The sequence below is a fragment of the Maylandia zebra genome, linkage group LG10 (assembly GCF_041146795.1).
Source record: "Maylandia zebra isolate NMK-2024a linkage group LG10, Mzebra_GT3a, whole genome shotgun sequence".
Lineage (NCBI taxonomy): Eukaryota > Metazoa > Chordata > Actinopteri > Cichliformes > Cichlidae > Maylandia > Maylandia zebra.
The window spans coordinates 20,939,756-20,958,389 of NC_135176.1; the positions used below are offsets into that span (position 1 = coordinate 20,939,756).

At 39.9% G+C, this 18,634-nt stretch overlaps 1 protein-coding gene across 1 annotated transcript; it reads right to left on the bottom strand.

Moving 5' to 3' along the window:
* Positions 1 to 593: 593 nt before the first annotated feature.
* On the bottom strand, positions 594 to 8,199 carry drd1b (dopamine receptor D1b). Its single transcript, XM_004550333.3, has one exon. The coding sequence runs from the start codon at positions 6,205 to 6,207 to the stop codon at positions 4,816 to 4,818; it is 1,392 nt and encodes a 463-aa protein (XP_004550390.1). The 5' UTR covers positions 6,208 to 8,199; the 3' UTR covers positions 594 to 4,815.
* Between the last annotated feature and the right edge of the window lie 10,435 nt (positions 8,200 to 18,634).

The window sequence follows — 18,634 nt, forward strand, 5'->3', positions numbered from 1 at the left end:
AACCAAGTTACAGCCAAGCGAGCTGAAATTAAACTATTGATTATCAAACCTATTCTCCACAGGCACAAAGATAAACAGGGTAGACCCTCACAGGAGGCCACACTTTGATTAGTTTTAAAAACTAAACAAAATCATTAAAGCGTTTTATTTTTGAAGGTGCAGTCTATTTGAGTGCACGCTGTTACAAGTGTATTTTAACTATCAGCGAAGATGCAATTAAAAAAAAAAAAGAAGTGTATTTTTCATCTCGTTGTAGTCGGCTCAGCAGTATGTTACCGTATATCTGCGCCTGCAAGGGTTTCCACCCACATTGAAGTTAACAAATGAGGCAGGGGTAAGAGTGGAGGAAGAGGACATGTCAACTGTCAAGTGGCTGTCAGGTTATGTAAAGGCAGGGCGAAGGCAGGAGCAGCGAGGACACCACGCTCAGTGAGCTGGAAAAAAATATGCGTCACAATCAATCTGCATTGATCCTCTGCAGTGGCATGATCTTCCAATATCCACTGAGTGTCAGAGGTACATGACCACTCACACCCGTGCATCTCTTCAAAGTCAAAAAATTAGGAAAAAAAAAGGAGAGAGAAGTCACTGAACACCTATGAAAAAAAAACCATGTTTATTTTACAAGAAGGGCACGTTTTCTGTACAAACTGTAAACTAAATACTGTAATTATTCAGAGGGTTATAATCTTTGACATCACTTTCATGAATGAACACCAGAACCATGTAAATAAATAAATATATAAATAGCCAGTGACTGTTGCATCCTACTGTAAATTATATTCCCACACTGGAAAAAACGTACAGCATGTAAGCTTGCTACACACATTAAGGATTTTTTTTTTCAAGATAAAAAGCACTTGTGTTCATCACGACTACATTTTGAACATCATTGTACAATACTCAATCCCTGCAAGCCCCTATCCAAAAATACTGCCACTGAATTATTTTTTTACATGAAGCTCTGTCACTGAATCAAGGCTGAGGTAGGGACTCCATCATTACTCTAGACAGTTAAATAAGCTGAGACATCATTGTTGAAATGGCTCCACATTCCCAGGGCTGGGGAGTGTTGTTCAGCCCTGCGTCTGTTGCATCGCTTGGCCAGTCATTGGAGGAGATGGAGGAGGAGCGGGACGAGGATGAGGGATTGTGTACTGTCAGATTTGCTTAAGTTGTCATACATCATGTAACTACACTGATTGAGAGACCATGTACTGTCAACTAAAGCTCCCCAAAGCAACTTGTAAGGCAGCCTAGAGGAAATGCTCCAGATCAAACAAAACATTTTGCTTGTGGGACTCTTGCCTGACATCGCCCTTCTCCAAAATCAAAGCAGTGGCAGCTGAAAAGATGAGTCACTGAGTTTACAAGGTGAAGGCTCAGGGGGCGGTTTACATGGAGCCATCATCTGAACTCTCAGCTGGAGGTATGTTTTCTATAAATGTCTACATACAGCATATACAAAAACATCTGGTAAAATGTGCGAATCCAATCATGTGGCATGAAATGGCAGATTAATCCCAGTCCCATTCAAGAGTACCCGCACCCACCCTGAATTTCAGCTTATAAAACACTGTTTAGATCACAGCTTACTCTACAGTACAACCACATTCAGCCAGAAATAAGAATTTTGGCAAAAAATAAAATATTAATAATAATAATAATAATAATAAAGTCAGCAGGTGGGAGTTTAATTCAGCGCTTCAACTTAGATTAGAGGCAGGAAACAGTACGCGCACTCTATTTAATAATAAATTCAATCAGTGTTAACATGAGGGGTTGACTCACGAAGTTGACAGAGCCAGCCGAGAGAAAAGAGAAAGAGATGGAGAAAGAAAAAAAAAGGTGAGTGTGTAAAGGGGAAGGGGTGGGAGGGGCAATCTTCCCCAAGGCAGTTTCCTTCCATGTCCAATCCTGACAGATTATATGCACTTCATGTTTTATTGCATGTTTGAGTTGGCTTCTGTTTGACTAAGAGTGAATTTAGAGGAGCTGCTGCAAAGTGCTAAGCTGATATGGCTAATAATCTACAAAAGGCAAGAGCTGAGTATAATTGGGCCGAGTTACAGCACATTGTGGCACTTGAAATAGCTTGAGCACTTGTAAAATTGAGTTAATTCATTGTGAAAGATACCTAATCTAAACTGCACTTAATGAAAAGAAAAATCTCATTTTTTTAATAGATGGACACGTGGGAGGTGACAGGGAAGCAGAGAGGACAATGTGTTGCTTTTGTGTCACAAGCCAAGCCACATATTGAACTAAAAGCTTTCCCCCTTTGTTGCCATCTAGATACTATTGGATTTTCCAGAGCAGGAAAATCAAATGCTTCGTTCAAGACCTACTGCTTTCTATTGGATCGGTTCTTCCCTTCCCTGATGTGCGACAGTTTCATGCCTTCATGGACACAAACTGCATGCGATGGACACTCAAAGTGCAAAGTGCCTGAAAGCGTGCTGCTGAGCACTATTTCCCAAGGAATGCAGAGCAGAAAAAGACTATATCTATATTTGGCTCTGACAGTCATGTTTGCCTAAATACTAGATTTGTTTTAAATACTACATGAAACTGAAATATGTTTCTAGTGTATAGGCAGTGATCCCTATAAATAGATATCTGCATAACTTCCTAAACTCAACTTATTCCTTTATGCCCTCTGTAGTGGACACACAAATCTCAAAAAGTTAGACTAAAAAGGCATTTTTTTCCCTTCAGTTCTCAGGAAGATATGAATCTGCAGATATCTATTTATGGTAGACCCTAACAGATATCTATACAGAAAAGGCTACGTGAACCTTTCTGGTTTCTTGTTTGTCGTCCTGCTCTGTAGCACTTTTGACCAAACACGTGTGAACAGCTTGCGGTTGCATGTAGGTGCACGCTCCACATGAAGAGCTGTCATCTTTTGATGATTTAGTTTTATATTAGCTTCTTAAAATGAAACTGTATTGGCAAATGCAAGGCCACTAAAAAAAAAAAAAATCACCTGTTGTCTCCTAGGTTAAGGTAGCAGAGTAGTCGATTGGTTCTGTGTCAGTCAAGCCAATGAATAGGCTTTAATCCTTCTCTCCCTATAGTTTCAGTTGTATGCTTGAAATACATAATTTCTTACTTTTTGTTTGCTTAGTTTTGCTACTACACTCTTAAGTGATCGTTGGCATTGGCATGCACTGGTATAATCAATACTATCTTTTAATGTAGCTAAGGCTAACTAAGATATTAGCAAAGTTCAGACTGATTTAGTGCTAAATTGGACCTTATGGAGTCAGTCTAACTGGTGCAAAAAGCAGAGCTGTTCAAAAACATGACAACGGGAAATGGATGGCAGCACATCAGAAGCACTCACTAATGAAAACTGTCTTATAAGATTTCTTACTTCCACAGTCCTACATAAATTATAATTAATGTTTAGTTTTCAAATTTAACTGCGTTCAGACTTGACTCTGCACAGAGAGATACTGTCAAGCTGCAGAACGAGCAGTTTACAAAATCATATATCTGCAAGCTTACAAAAGGTCAGTAAAAGTCACTTGCATTACGGCTGAGTCGACTTAGTAGCTGCTGCTCTACCCTCTCTGTCCAAGTGCCGTTTTTAGTTTTACACATTTACAATCTTTTTTTAATTATGGGCTGACGGCATTTGCCAAGAATAGAATCACAAGCACCACTTTAAATGGATGGTGGTGGCGGGGGGAGGGGGTTAAAACGGAGGGCTGCCAAAAACAATGGTGCAGACAAAATGAAATTAAAAAGAAGATACGGTGCAGGTGTGAAGGACTAAACTAACAGGGAGAAGAGTGGAGGAAGGAGAGAGGCGCTTGGCATTACTCAAGAAATAAGGGCAGCGTGAAAGGGGGAAGGGGATGAGAAGAAACTCCAAAGAGGTTTCACTGAAGAATGGATGACGGCAGGCAAAGCCAATGAAAACAGGGAGTAAGGAGTAGAAATGGAAGAAACTTCAGGTCAGTCCCAGCTGGCTGAAGAAAGATCAGAAAAGGCAGGAACTTTCTCCATTTCCTCGTCTCTTTCTCTCTCAAGTACACCTCATTTGGATAACAGTGGGTGATGCAGAGGTGGGAGGATGAGTTAAGAATAAAAAATTTTGACAATTTGGCTTACAGCATCAAACTCTGTTGTTGGTTTTAGTTGTAATCAGAACAGTGTTACTTTGGTATCAGTATTTTTTGTTCTTACTTCAAATAAACTGCCACTGGAATTTAGCGATTTTGCTTTCGCTGTCATTAGAAATGTGCTAAAGGAAAAAAAACTGCAATAGCTGACTAACAATACTGTAGCAAAACCAATTTACCCACTTTGTTTGCTTTTTCATGAAACACATACAAAGCACCTACCTACAAGATATTTTACTAATACTATATTTTCTCCCACTGTATATACTGTGTTTGAATCCCTCCAGAATAGTGTCATCACTGTACAGTATACACATGCAGATGTATACATTTTTGCAAAAACTAAAAAAAATGTATACATGTGCCCATAGGTAGTATTCTGCTGTTAATATTCACATTATCAACATTTATCATCAAATGTGTCAATGTCATCAATAAATGCTGAATATATTTTGCAGATAGTTATATCCAGGATAAAGTGCCTGTACTTTAAAACATTCTGTAGGTTTTTCATGTAGGTTTTTTTGACAGTCTTAAGGACTTGTATAACACACTCACTGGTTTCTTGTTCCTATAGACATGTGTCTCTGCCGTTTGTTTTTGCTGTCCTCCTGTGTAATCGTTTCTTGCCTTTGTGCATACGTGCATGCCTCACTGAATTTCAATGCGCCTTTGCCTTTTCTCAACATGTCACGGCTTTGTGCTGTCCGTTCTGTGTTATGGGGTTGATCTTTTCCAGGGTGACTTCAGCATCGCTGTCTAAATTCCCAGAGATGGCCGGTGAGTGTTTCTCAAGGGTGTTGTTTGCCACGCCCACCTCGGCCTCCCCTCCACTTCCGTCTTTCTTCTGTAATTCCTCCTCCTGACACAGGATGCTGTGAGGAATCACATAGTTTGCTGAGCTGTTGCCCTCCTTTGGGATGTGGCTCTTGGGCTCATACTGACAGTTGGGGTTCGAGGTAGGAGCACCCATATTGTTGTTAATACTGACGATCTCAATGGCGTTGCTCCCCGGGCACAGCCGATGGCAACCCAGGAGGATGGAGAAGGCCTTGCGGAAGTCGGCATTGAAGGCATAGATGATTGGGTTGAGCGAAGAGTTTGCCCAGCCAAACCACACAAACACATCAAAGGTGGTGGAGCTGATGCAGGGGAATTCTGTGGATCCATCTGGCATGTGTGTTTCACAGAATGGAACCATGCAGTTTAGGATGAAGAAGGGCAACCAGCAGCACACAAACACACCCATAATGACAGAGAGCGTCTTTAAGACTTTGGTTTCTCTTTTGAATGACATTTTAAATGAGCTCTCACTGTCCATGTTTGAACTGTTTCCCATGCTGCTGTGTCGGTTTTTGGCACTCTCTGCTGCTCGCTCCAAAGCAGATATTCTCCTTATCTGTGTCTGGGCGATGCGGTAGATCCGGGTGTAGGTGACGATCATAATTGCCACGGGGATGTAGAAGCTGATAAGGGAGGAGGAGATGGCATAGGTCCTGTTAAGACTGAAGTCACAGTTGTCAGGGGGCAAATCATCAGGGTAGGTTCCATTTAGCTCGACATAGCTGGTGGTCTGAGCTTTGTGCCAGTTAAGCTGAACAGGAATGAAGGAGATGAGGACAGACAAGGTCCATGCCACACTGATCATCAGACACGCTACTTTAGGGGTCATCTTGCGTTCATAGCGGAATGGGCTTGAAATGGCCCAGTAACGATCGACACTAATCACACACAAGTTCAAGATGGAGGCAGTGGAGCACATTATGTCAAATGCCACCCACACGTTGCAGAATGCACCAAATGGCCAAAACCCCACAATCTCTGTCGCTGCCTTCCATGGCATTACCAAAATAGCTACCAGGAGGTCAGAGATGGCCAGCGAGATGACAAAGAAATTGGTGACCTTCGACCTCAGGTGTCGGAACTTGGTGACGGCAGCGCACACCAGGGTGTTGCCTAGCAGCGTGGTGAAGATGAGCAGGGAGAGAAAGCATCCTGTCAGAACACGTTTCGAGGAGTCTCTCTCTGGCGTAAGCTGCTTTCCATCTCGAACCGTTGAGAAATTCTGATCCATTGTTTATATTACAGTTTTAATAAAGAGAGAGGGGATGGGTGAGGGGGATGTCAGCAGTCACCCCATCACATCCCCAGCCTGCAGCAGCTGTGTTCCTCCAAGGACGACTCTTAGACGGAGAGCGTAGCTGGTGGAGAGGTAAATTGTCTTGGCACCAGCTCTCTCACTGACTGGGTCATCAATAGGTTCCTTGTCACAACCACCATTCTTGCACAAGGGATGCTATAAATATTTCAAAATTCTCTCCTCAGGAATGTTTCCCTTAAAAATCTCTGGTTCATAAATTCCTGCAGCAGCAGCACAGAAGGCAGACATTCTAGTTTGCAGAGGAAGAAGAATATTCCAGCAATTCGCAATTGTTTTCTTTTTTTTCAATCGCAAATTGAGTCCTAAAAAAATGAGTAAAGCAGCAATAAAAATGAGTTTTAAAGACAAGTTCTTGGTCCCTTTTCTCTTGGCATTGTATGCCTCAGCTGTCAAGCCCTCAGCGAAAAGTTTCACAACATACTGTTGCTAAGCTTTTGAGTAAACAGAGGCTCAGCCAATCATTAGCCTTATATACCACCTCATCAATAACTTCTATTGATGGTTTTCGCACCGCGTTTATCTGATTTGTTTAATGATCTGCGAGGCGTGTCCCTGTGATTGTCCCAGTATCGACGCTGATCCAACCGACTACTAGGTAATGTCCTCTGTGTTATTCTTTTTAATTTCTCTTTAAACGCTCCTCTCTCCTAGTAAATGGCACGGTCCCCAGCTAAACATAACACCTGAGTGTTGAGGAAAAATAAGAAATAAATAAAATAAAAATGCATTCAAAAGTCTTAATGATGCGTTTTCAAAGAAGAGAGATGCAGATTAAACGAGAAAACCAGAAAAAAAACGCATCACTCTCGCAGCGCTTTGTATTCTGACACGATGCTTCAATTCAAACGCGTTTAGTTTCCTTTTGGCTGAATTTTGTAGCAATTTACCAAAAGCCTTTCATCCTTTAAAGTGCAGAGTTTTCATCCGGACATCAGCCCAAATCCCTGGATTTGAAATAAAGGCTCACTTCATTTATTTATTTTATTATCATTATTATTATTATTATCGATTTTTGTAGACAGCGTTTGCTTCGCTCTTTGGATGTGGATAGCTCCGGGCAAGTTTTAAGCGTCTTGGGTTAGCTTTGAAAACAACTGAATCCAAAACGAACCAATGAAACCATCCGTTAATTTTTAACTAATAAAAAAAAGTTCCGTTCCGAATCCACATTTCTTCGGTATACATCCAACTTGTATCTTGGTAGTGAAGGAGAAGGAGCTCACCCTCTCTGCGCGCTCCTCTATGCCAAGAAAGTCACGCTCTCCCTTTTTGCGGCGTTTCCTTGGGTGTTTAAATGAGTCTTTATGCTTTTCTTTTTGGGGGCCATCCTTTGTGATGCAACATTCAGATACACTGCGATGTGTCTTCGGTGTGACTGGCAAGCGGAGAGAGATAGGAATGACTCTGGTCTCTCCAAGAGCGTGTTTCTACGCGCTCCTCTCTCTCCGCTCAGCTGCTGCTGCTGCCTGCTGCTGCGCACCACGGTCCCTGCCACAACTGCTCCATCTATTCAAGCAGGATCAGAAGGGTAAAGCTGCACAAATTCAGCCTATACTGCACACCGTTTGCTACTGAAAGTGTTTAACCAAATAATTTACGGCGACCTTTATGATTGTGAATTTATAAGTGTCCGATACATGCAAGGCTCATTCTGAAAAAAGAGAGAGGGAGTGCGTGTATTCTCTGCTCTCCAAATTACGCGGATTTCTGTCTTTGAAGTTACGCATTTGAATTTTGGTGACTCTTGTCTTACAGTTTTTATAAGTACCTGAATTACTATTTTACACTAGGCTACCATTAACTGTGGCATTTTCAGCTTCTTCTTCGTCTTTTTTTTTATCACCTGCACTTCACCTACACAGACCTATAAAAAGCCATCACTACCATAAAGTCGCGAAAAGACAAGATGAGCTATAAACGAATCTACCGCGATATCCTGGGATGAATTTGTAGCCAGCAGACACACAGAGGCACAATGAGGCCATCTACAGGATACAAGACTGCAGGAGGCTATGTGAGAGTGGGAGCCGACAGACTGAGCCGCAGCGTTGCATTAACGTCACCTCAGTAAACATGAATGACCAACTTTGAATTAAATTAGGTTCCCAGGAGCCGTGCTGCAGCATGAAGAGCCATAAATTAAGAGAGGTACAGAGTGTTGGTGTGTGTGTGTGTGTGTACTTCTGTTTACTATGGGGACAAAATCTGTTTATACTGTCAGCTGTGGTGAACCCCCCGCCCCACCCCCCATTTTGGGACAAAAAGCAAGTTCCCATAAAGTAAAACATTAAACCGAAAAAGGTTTAGATTAAGTTTTAAGTTCAAGAAATAAATATAAGCCAAAGTAATGTCCTCTGAAGTGATGTTTGTATGTGAGTCAGTGACTGAGAGAGAGAGCGAGATAGAGATGTGTACTACTCAAGTTATGCTATCATGCCACTGGCTGCCTGACAGGCTTGGCCAATTTGAATATTAACTATTTAGCAAGATGAAATCCTCAATGGACGCCCTCTCACTGTGTGTGTGTGTGTGTGTGTGTGTGTGTGTGTGTGTGTGTGTGTGTGTGTGTGTGTGTGTGTCTCTATGTGCAAGTATGACTGTGCTCATCTGTGTGGGGGTTTGCAGATGTGCATGTGTGTGTATGCGTGTGTGAAGTGAGTGAGTAATGCATGTAGACAAGCCAAGTGTAAGAGGCCTAGCAGACACAACGCCCACATTTCCCCGTAGCACAGAGCCAGGGTGTGCGTGCAGCCGAAAAAGTTCAAACCAAGACCATGTCACACACAAACAGAAACACACACACACACACACACACACACAGTCTCACTCATTCACTCACACAAGACCAACCATGCAATGGAATTTACGTCTGCTCCAAAAAGCAAATAGAATAGAATAGAATATGGTTTTCAAAATTAAATTCCAGTGGTCAATTTTTCTCACAAGCAAACAGGAAATGTAAATAATATGGTGCCGTTTAAATGAATATGATGATTCACTTTATGGCTTGTTTGTAATCTCTGTACATACAACAGCACACAGTTCAGTTGTAATCGTCAAAAATCAATTTAAAATCAGTCTTGCTTTTCAAAGTCAGCAGCAAAAGTTGCATGAGGTCAGCCGTTTCAAAAGATATGAGTACTATAAGTACTGTGTTTTCTAATGAACTAGCGTTGCAAAACTTTGCATGACTTTAAATGACACCACAGTGAAAATTTGCCATTGTGCTGGCCCTCAGTTATTCCTAGAGGCAATGATTTGGAGGAGATGATCTAAAAACTGTCCAAAAAGCTTCTCATCATGACTCCACGGTCCATGCTAATATCTGTTGGGGGCTTTCCAAGCCCCATTTAAAAACATTACCACAATGCATGGATTCACCCATTCAAACCAGGAAATATCAAACAATTCAAGTTGTCAGGAGGAGTAGGGGCAAAAGCGATGAGGGAAAACTCAAACTACATCTTTAACGCTCATTGCAAAACATTTGACTACTGAATAAGATTCACAAAGCAGCATCTTACACATGCATTAACATCTGTATGCATTGCTGTCATGAAAAACTAGCATCAGGACATACATGATGCCAAGCTGCATAATCAGCATCACACAGATGACTGTATATTAAAATTAGCCATTGGACGCTAAACAGGAAGTTCCTATAGCTTCATTAAAATATAGCTTTTTTTTTTTTTACATGACTACTTATATAAGAGACTTTCTGGTGCCTGGTTTCCTTTCTCTAAAATAGAGAAACTAGTAATTACTGTGCATAGCCTTGAAATGCTATAATCATCTGTCAAGTGTGTGCAAAAGCTCTGTTCTTCCTTGCAATCTATTCAGCCTTCTATACAAAACAACGTCTTTTTGAATCTGGGAAAAAGCTGTCAGTTGATACTGATAGCATGTTTCATTTAGTTTTGAATAGTTTAGCATTTAAAATTATTAGGGGCATCCGGTACCCATCTGTAACTTAGAGTCCAGCAAGCAAAAGTACAAAAACAGGTAACATGCATCTCTCAAAAATGTGGTCTTAAAAAGAGCAACAATATTTATTCCTCTTGGCCCAGCCAAACCACCGACGTTTGCTGTTGGAAACGATTGCATTTTAAAAGCACATTGTTTTCCTTTGTGGTTCGAGAAATTCACTTTAAACACTGATAATGAAATATGAGTAATGAAAAAAAGAAAATGATGACACTTGCATCAAGTTGATGCTTGCATTATGACACAGTTTTTCAAGCCTGTCAACAGCATTAGATAATTCTCTGTGAAATGTCCAACTGCAAATAGAATTTAAAAACAAGACCTGTCAGGCATTTCTGATTCATGCTTTTCCAATTCTTAACCGACATACAAGGCATGGAGGAGCTTGTATGTGTCTGTGTGTTTTCATATGTGTAAGGTGACAGGAGACAGAAAGTGAGATAAATGAATATAACACTAAGATTGACCCTGTCTTTGTCACACACATTTTCACTCTTTCTTCCTCTCTGCCCTGCTCTAAATCCTCCGTGTCGGTGTGACATCCATCAGGTCCCACAATCTGCTCGTGAAGCCTTTAACCTCCCAGACCCCCAGCTTGAGCAAAATGTTGTGCACTAATCCCACCACTGAGATTTACCATTTTACACGCATATAAAAGCTGGTGTTACACTCGACTATAACTGCATAATTATCCTCACTGTGGAAATCTGAGGTCTGTCTAATCTGTCTAATCAACCTATACTGTTTTTGCATCTGTGCATTATGAGTTTATGACATCTTTTCACGCATCAGGAAACTGAAAAGACCTCTAAATGACCTCACTGAGCCATTAGGCCCTTAATTACTGCTTTAAATGATTTCTCTCAGAGCTAAAAGGGTACTTATTTACACCAAATATGATAATGAGGACAGAGGTGAAAGCAAAAAGATGGTATTCTTGCATGATCAAAAAAACCCAGAAATTATTAGCTGATAGGCTTCAAAAGTCTAATTTATAAAATGTAAATTTAAAACATTTATATGCCACATCTTATTTACAATTGTATTTACTTTGGTGGAACAACTTCAATGGATACCATTATAATCAGGCAAGTCTTACTATCAAATGTATAATGCAACCTGTTGAGATTTTCTGTCCCTTTCTTCTTCTCAGTCTCTTTTGCCTCTTCCTTTATACCCCAGGATAAAAGAATCACTGCATCAGGACCATCTGTCTGCACTTTCATTTGCTAGAGTAGGTTTATAAAGAAGGGGAAGCATCAGTCATGTAAAAGGTTAATCTCTAAGCATTCTGCAAACATATTTAGATTACTATTTTGATATAATGCAATGCTAATCCCTTTACTCTAACATTAAGCGTCACAACTTAATGCCTCACTCCAATTTTTTAACTTATCCCCAAAACCAAGTGTTACGCTTATTGTCTCTGACTCAATCTCATGAAGCCTTTATGGCTATCTGTGTCATGGTACCGGGTCTATGACTCTGTGTTTCTATGTTTCTTATGTTCTTATTTGGTATCGTTTAGTTCCTTGTTCTTCCTAGTTTATCCATTTGTATTTCTAGTTCTGAGTTTCTTGTTCATGTAGGTTATTCCATTTTGTTCCTGCCTGCATAGTCAGTCATGTATGTTAACTTCTATCTCCATGTTGAGTCATCTGTTTCCCAGTCATGTCTCTCGCGCCCTCTGTTCCCTCTATTCACTCAGTCCGTGTCTCAGTGTGTTTCTTGTGTTTCCTGTTTTATTTTGGTAGTCCCTTGTCCTGTGTTCACTGTGTTCAGTTTTGCTTCCTTCCTGTTTTATTGTGTCTGATTAGGTGCAGCTGTTTTCCCTTGTGTTTCCCATCCTGTCATTAGTCGTTAGTCCTCTGTCTGTGGTCATGTTGTCCCTCATTGCTGTGTGTGTTTCTCTGTGGTCCTCGTTTGGCTCACAGCTCCTAGTTCTTGTTCCCAGTTTAGTTCACCCCTTTGTGTTTTGAGTTCTGCATTTGGGTCCTACTAATGCCTGCCACGCAGCTACATCGTGTGAATCTGACAAAGGATTTCAGAAAATGCTGATCTAATGAGATTTTCCAGTACACCTATCTCTTGGGTTTACAGAGAATGGTCTTAAAAAGGACAAAGTATCTAGTGAGTGGCAGTTCTGAGTGGTTAGAGTAACAGGTTTCACATGTTAGCGCATTTAAAGTGAGAGAATTAATTCAATTTGAATACAAAAATGGAGTAAAAAATGAAAAACAACTTCACTTTCAGTACATTTTTCTTGTTGCACTTTTGTTTGTTGCACTCTATCAACCAGTGATATGACTTTTACAGAAAGGTAAGCACATCTCAGAAAAACAGGGTTATATCTTGATTTAAAGAAAGTTTATTATATCACATGTTTACCAAGGTAGTTAGCAGGAGGAAACTCATCTGCTACAAAGATAAATAACTGAAGCTCATTTACTTACCATTGCTAGCTGTGTTTGTTTACGATAAGCAGATCATAACTGATCTCAGGGCAGTGAAAGCTAGAACAATGGCAGCTTTTCTTGCATATCTCCCTTCGTCTCCCATCAATTTATCCACAATGTTTATCCATAATGTGCAAGCGCAAAACACCAGAAAAAAAAAAAAAAAGATTACTGGCCTCTGCACCTGCCCAGCTCAATTATTGTTAAAGGGAGCAGACACGACCATGACATGCAGACATCTACAGTTTCCTATGTACATGAAACAAGTGGAGCTTTCACACACATTCACGTGATGCAAAAAAAATAAATCAAACAAGCAGGCAGACAAGTGACTAGATTTTCCTTACTGAACTTACAGTAAGCTTCATTAGTGAAACAATTCAGCAGGAGAAAGACCCAAACATAGAAAACATAGAAAAATTCAAGTCTGAAATCCAAATTTTTCATCCAAAACCAGGTAACGGTCACACATCGTGCGGCAGTCAGTAAGGCAACTACTCCAGAAGAGGAGCAGTTAAAAGTCTAATAAACAGTTAAGAAGTTCGTACACAAGAAAAAAAGAAAAACTAGGAACTCTAGAAAGCTAGAAGAAATAATAGCTAGAAATCTTGAGTAAGGAATCAAAATGTTCAGGTATAATGACTAATTACTGGTTGAACACAGGTGGCAAAGAAAGTGGGGGAAACAGAACAAAGACTGAGGAATAAGACAGAAATTTCAGGAAAAAAAAAAAAAATGTGACTAACACAAACTGAGTAAACAGTAAAAACTAAAGTAGACCAAAAAAAAATGATCTCCTGCCTCCTTTAACCGATCACTTTTCTTTGACTTCAATGAGAAATGTCAGGAGGTCACGGAAAGGCGTGACGGAGAATTTATAAGGATTTTACTCATGAACGCTCATTTTGCTATGAACTGTGAGACAAAAATTAGCCCACCTCCTTTCATAATGGAAAGTTCATTGCTTAAGGAAGCAATAAAAGAAGCACTGAACCATCTTAGTATTTAGAGGATTTACATAGTAATTAGAATGTCTGTCACACGAATACTTCCAGGTCACTTCACTCAGAAGTCTTTCTAAGTGAAATTGACTATTTGACTGCATCCTAACACAAGGATGGAAAACTGACAGCAATATGCAATGAATAAGAAGCTAAGCAGGACATATCTAAACAGTAAACTCCACATCATGACAAATAGTCTCTCTTTTGGCAGCTTGTGAAATGTCAAACAGTATCAACAGAAGCCTCACTTCTTGATGCATTCTCAATCATCCAGGTAAGTAAATCTCCAAAAAGTTGATTCTCTTCATCTGGATGTAGCGTTTTCACTACATCCAGTGAGACGCAGTGAGACCACACTTGTGACAACAGGTCTCACCAAAAATCTCAGCTGCACAACGTTTTGACACACTTGTGGTTACGGTAACTAGTAACACTGAAAATCTTACTAGTTAACTCCAACAGTCAAAACACTGAACTTAAACTCTAACTAGTAAAGAACAAAATGCAGGGATGTTCCGGGTTAGGCAGTAAATTGTTGTATCACTAGTAAAGGAGGCAAGCATGAACTAGTCTGAAATAAGGAATTACACTGAAGAAGATGTTGTTGAATGAAGCATCTCAAGATACAATTCTGATGATTAATATTAACATATGTATATGCATAAGTATTAACATATGTATATGAAGTCAGTGCTTCTCAGCTAGGGCAGCTAGGGAGGAGGAATGTAATCAGCAGAGATGAATGGAAACAGAAAAGCCAACACTGGGCAGGATATTTGATGGAAAATGCAAAATTTGAAATGAGTGAAAATAATGTTTCCAGAGATGATCAAGCTTACAATAATGGTTTATTACAGAAGCAAAATTGATGATTTGTTCCATTAGTAGTCCATTAGGATATCAGATAGGGCATTTGCAGGGTTACGGTGCACATCTGCATATGGTTATCACACAGGTCAAACATATAGTGATATGCTGAGGTAGACTTATACAGAAGAACAAGGTGGACAAAAACATACAGACACATACCAGTCACACATGTGTAAGCATGTTAAAAAGAAAAAACATCTTTTCACAAATTGCACGATTTTGCACTAATTTATCCTGCACGTGTTTTAAAAGTACATACTATACATGCTTTCCAAAAAGTTACAAATTTAGACAAGTCAGCCAAGAAGGATTCAGTGACATAAATATAGACAAGCATGAATAAACATTGTTATTATACAGTGTTTGATAAGGTAAGATTAACATTACTGAGAATTAAGGAAGCAAAATGTAGAAAATACTTCCATTTAGCAATTTGAATGATGTTATTGTGACAAAGTGGCTAGGACAGAATTCATTTGCCATTTGTCACTTGCATATATTGTTATTTTGTGTTCTGTTATTTTACAGTCAGCCATAATGCTTTGATTTAGACATTGCTGGTGTAACTTCTCTTAACACACACTATCCCGGGTTTTGTTTGTGGTAGTAGTAGTTACATCCTTTACATCCATGCATGTGTTTTAAAGCAAACACTACTAAACATCAGGTCATCTGAATTTTCTTCTGTTTATAGGCACATGTCTGGTAAATTATGTTTCTTTATGTTGCTTTGGTTATACTTACCATGGTGTCCATGTTGTGCATTCAGGTCGTATATGTGAGACAGGTGTATGGGAAGGGCAGCCCACTACTTCCTGTTTATATAGGGTCATGAGGTCAATGAGTGCATCATTGGGTGTAACCAAATGGGGGGGTTTTCATTTTGTATAGTATTGTTTGTTTTCTTTAAAGTAGCCTTTTGAGTTATTTTGTATGCAGTGTTTTACTTTACAAACCATTTAGTTGAGTAAATGAGTTTGTCAGTTTCATGCATGACTTTATTCCTGTTCTTTGTTTAGAATTGTATTGTTTGGTCTGACCTATTTGTTTCAATGGTAGGGACTAACGAGGTCAGGTGTGGGCAAAGTCCTGTATAAAGCAAAGTGGGATTTTTGCATGCCTGATTGATTATTTTATGGTACAATGGAGATGCCAGCAATAAAATATGCTTAAAAGAACTTCAATCGTCTGCTAATGCTATTTACTTATCACCTTCCTTGCTGCTTAAGTTATGCTACATCAGTTATATGAATTTGTTACTGCTGTGACTTGACAATTTCACAGGGGTATTGTTGTTTCTTATTTATTTTGAATTGTCTCAAAAAAAGGAAGGGAAGCCAACTGGATCGGAACATCCATGGGTCAAAAAACAACAATTTAGATGTCATCCACTGCCATGAAAGCGCTGTTGTCACTCTGATACCGGCTGTCGCAGGATGCTGTGGAGTCTTTAATAAACCTTCAGAAGAACTGTCAACAGCTGTATGCTCGGTGAAATTGGTTTTTGCAGCAAAGTCAAAGTATCTGTGAAATGTCAGATGCAATCATGTCCACGAATCATATTAGATGTTAGCATCACAAATTGATATATTCAAAATTTCCAATAATTATTCTGTTAATTTCATTAGCACAGTTTCTTTAAATTGAAAAAACAAATGTCAGGCTTTAAACAAAAGAGAAATGCCACCATATAGTGATAAATACACTCCTGGTGACGTTCTAATCAGAAAATAAACAGTTATTGGGGTAAATTAATGTAAATGAATGTGTACTACCCCATGCTTAGTGATAGTCTCCAGTAGGAAAACATATACTAAAACAAATTTCATTAATATGTCTTATATTGTTTTATTATACATAATCTAGATAACTACAATTGACCGTTACATTTTAGTATTAAATGAAAGGTAATGGTCAATGGTATCTTTGACAATATATACTCAACAAACACATAATATGATAAACATGAACTACAAAAATGATTTGCCATTGTAACAATTCATCATAGACTTGTCTCTCTATTTCTTTTTTTTTCCTTTATCAAACTCCATTATTATTATATTTCTAAATACAGCAGATAGTACATCAGTAACACCTCAAATATTTAACTCAATTCATTTTCAATTAAACACAAAACCTCAGAGTATTAATATCATATTTTAATGGCAAGTAAACCATCAGTATGTACATCCATATATTGCTTTCTGTGACCTTCTCCTCCTTGTCCCCATATAAAGTGCATTAACCACACTGCCATATGTCAGTTGACTATTTTCTTCAATCCCATTGGTATTTATTTCAGTTGCCTCTGTCAAATTTGTAACCCGCTACCTCATTTGCATTCATAGTCTCTCATGAGTTCTTCATGTGGTTTTAATGAGATGAGGTTACATTTTATGCCATATACTTCCTCCTCAAGCTTGTATCTTGTATCTGAACAGAAACCACAGCCACCTGGAATCAGCTGTAGCCCAGTTCAGGGTCAGAGCCCTTTTCTTTTGTCTTTTATTAGAAAGTTGCAGGTGTGAGAAATGTGGAAAGGAGAGAGAGATACACTAGCCACATTATTAGGCATATGGCCTATAGCGCTTTACTAGTCCCTAAGGATCCTAAAGCGCTTTACACATCCAGTCATCCACCCATTCACACACACATTCACACATTCACACACTGGTGATGGCAAGCTACGTTGTAGCCACAGCCACCCTGGGGCGCACTGACAGAGGCGAGGCTGCTGGACACTGGCGCCACCGGGCCCTCTGACCACCACCAGTAGGGAACGGGTGAAGTGTCTTGCCCAAGGACACAACGACCGAGACTGTCCAAGCCAGGGCTCAAACCAGCAACCTTCCGATTACAAGGCGAACTCCCAACTCTTGAGCCACGATTGCCCCAATAATTTCAACTTCTTGTTAACACAAATATCTAAACAGTCACATGGCAGCAGCTCAATGCATGTAGACATTGTCAAGGCAATCTGCTGAATGCAAATCAAGCATCAGCATGGGGAAGGGTACAGGTAGTACCAACAAAGCTTTAAGCGTCCAGGCTGACCTGAGTATTGTAGCAGACCATAGCCATTCTTTTTTGATCACAGTGTACTCATCTTCTACTACCTTGGGTCCACAATCACTGTTGGGATGTACAGCCAGTAGGCCTGTAGGAACTGTGTGAAACTGTGATGCGCTCCCAAAAGGTTGATTCTGTTCATCTGGATGTAGCATTTTTCAGTGGGAGAAATGTTTCGTCACTCATCCAAGTGACTTCTTCAGTCTCAGGTGACTGCAGATTTTCCCAACCTTATAAACAGTACATTGCACAATGACTGAAACTACCACCACTGAATGAATAATGGACTGGGAGGTCAATATGGACCAAAATGGAAATGTTCAAGAAATGTTTCTAGCAGCTTGTTGAATCTATGTCTCAAATTATTAAGGCTTTTCTAAAGGGCAAATGAGGGTCCAACACAGCACTAGCAAGCTGTACCTAATGAAGTGGCCGGTTATTGTAGAAAGGAATGGAAGAAAGCAGAACTGTCCATGTAGCAAGTGTCCAGGGCAGCCAGGAATTGAGCTAGGGACTTTTTCCTTGAAGAGATTTGTGCTTATATAGTATGTGCACCACAACTCAGCTTTAACTTTGATCAGGTTTCTTTTTTTTTTAACCTCTATTCACGCTCCTTCTTCCTAAAGTCACTGTCAGTTGAGATCGTCACATCTATCACAAGTACTTTTCCTGCATCTTGTCAGCCACCCGGACTGTCTGGTTAGTCTGTCTGGAGCTTGAAGTCCCAAAGGACTTTAACTCTGCTATTCTTACCCACTTTTGGTGGTGTGTTTCATTGGGATTTGGGGACTTCCAACCCGCAGATGTTCCTTTTCACTGTCCCAGCTAATTTGTTACACCTGTCAGTGTTTGCTGTCCCAGTACACAGCCTGGAACTTATGTCCTGTCTACTGCTGTCTCCGTGTACTGAGGGCCTGTTTTTGTTCTGCCATGATCAGAACCTAAGAGCTGTTC

Coding starts and splice junctions, on each gene's coding strand:
- drd1b (XM_004550333.3), bottom strand. CDS start 6,207: ATGGATCAGAATTTCTCAACGGTTCGAGATGGAAAGCAGCTTACGCCA.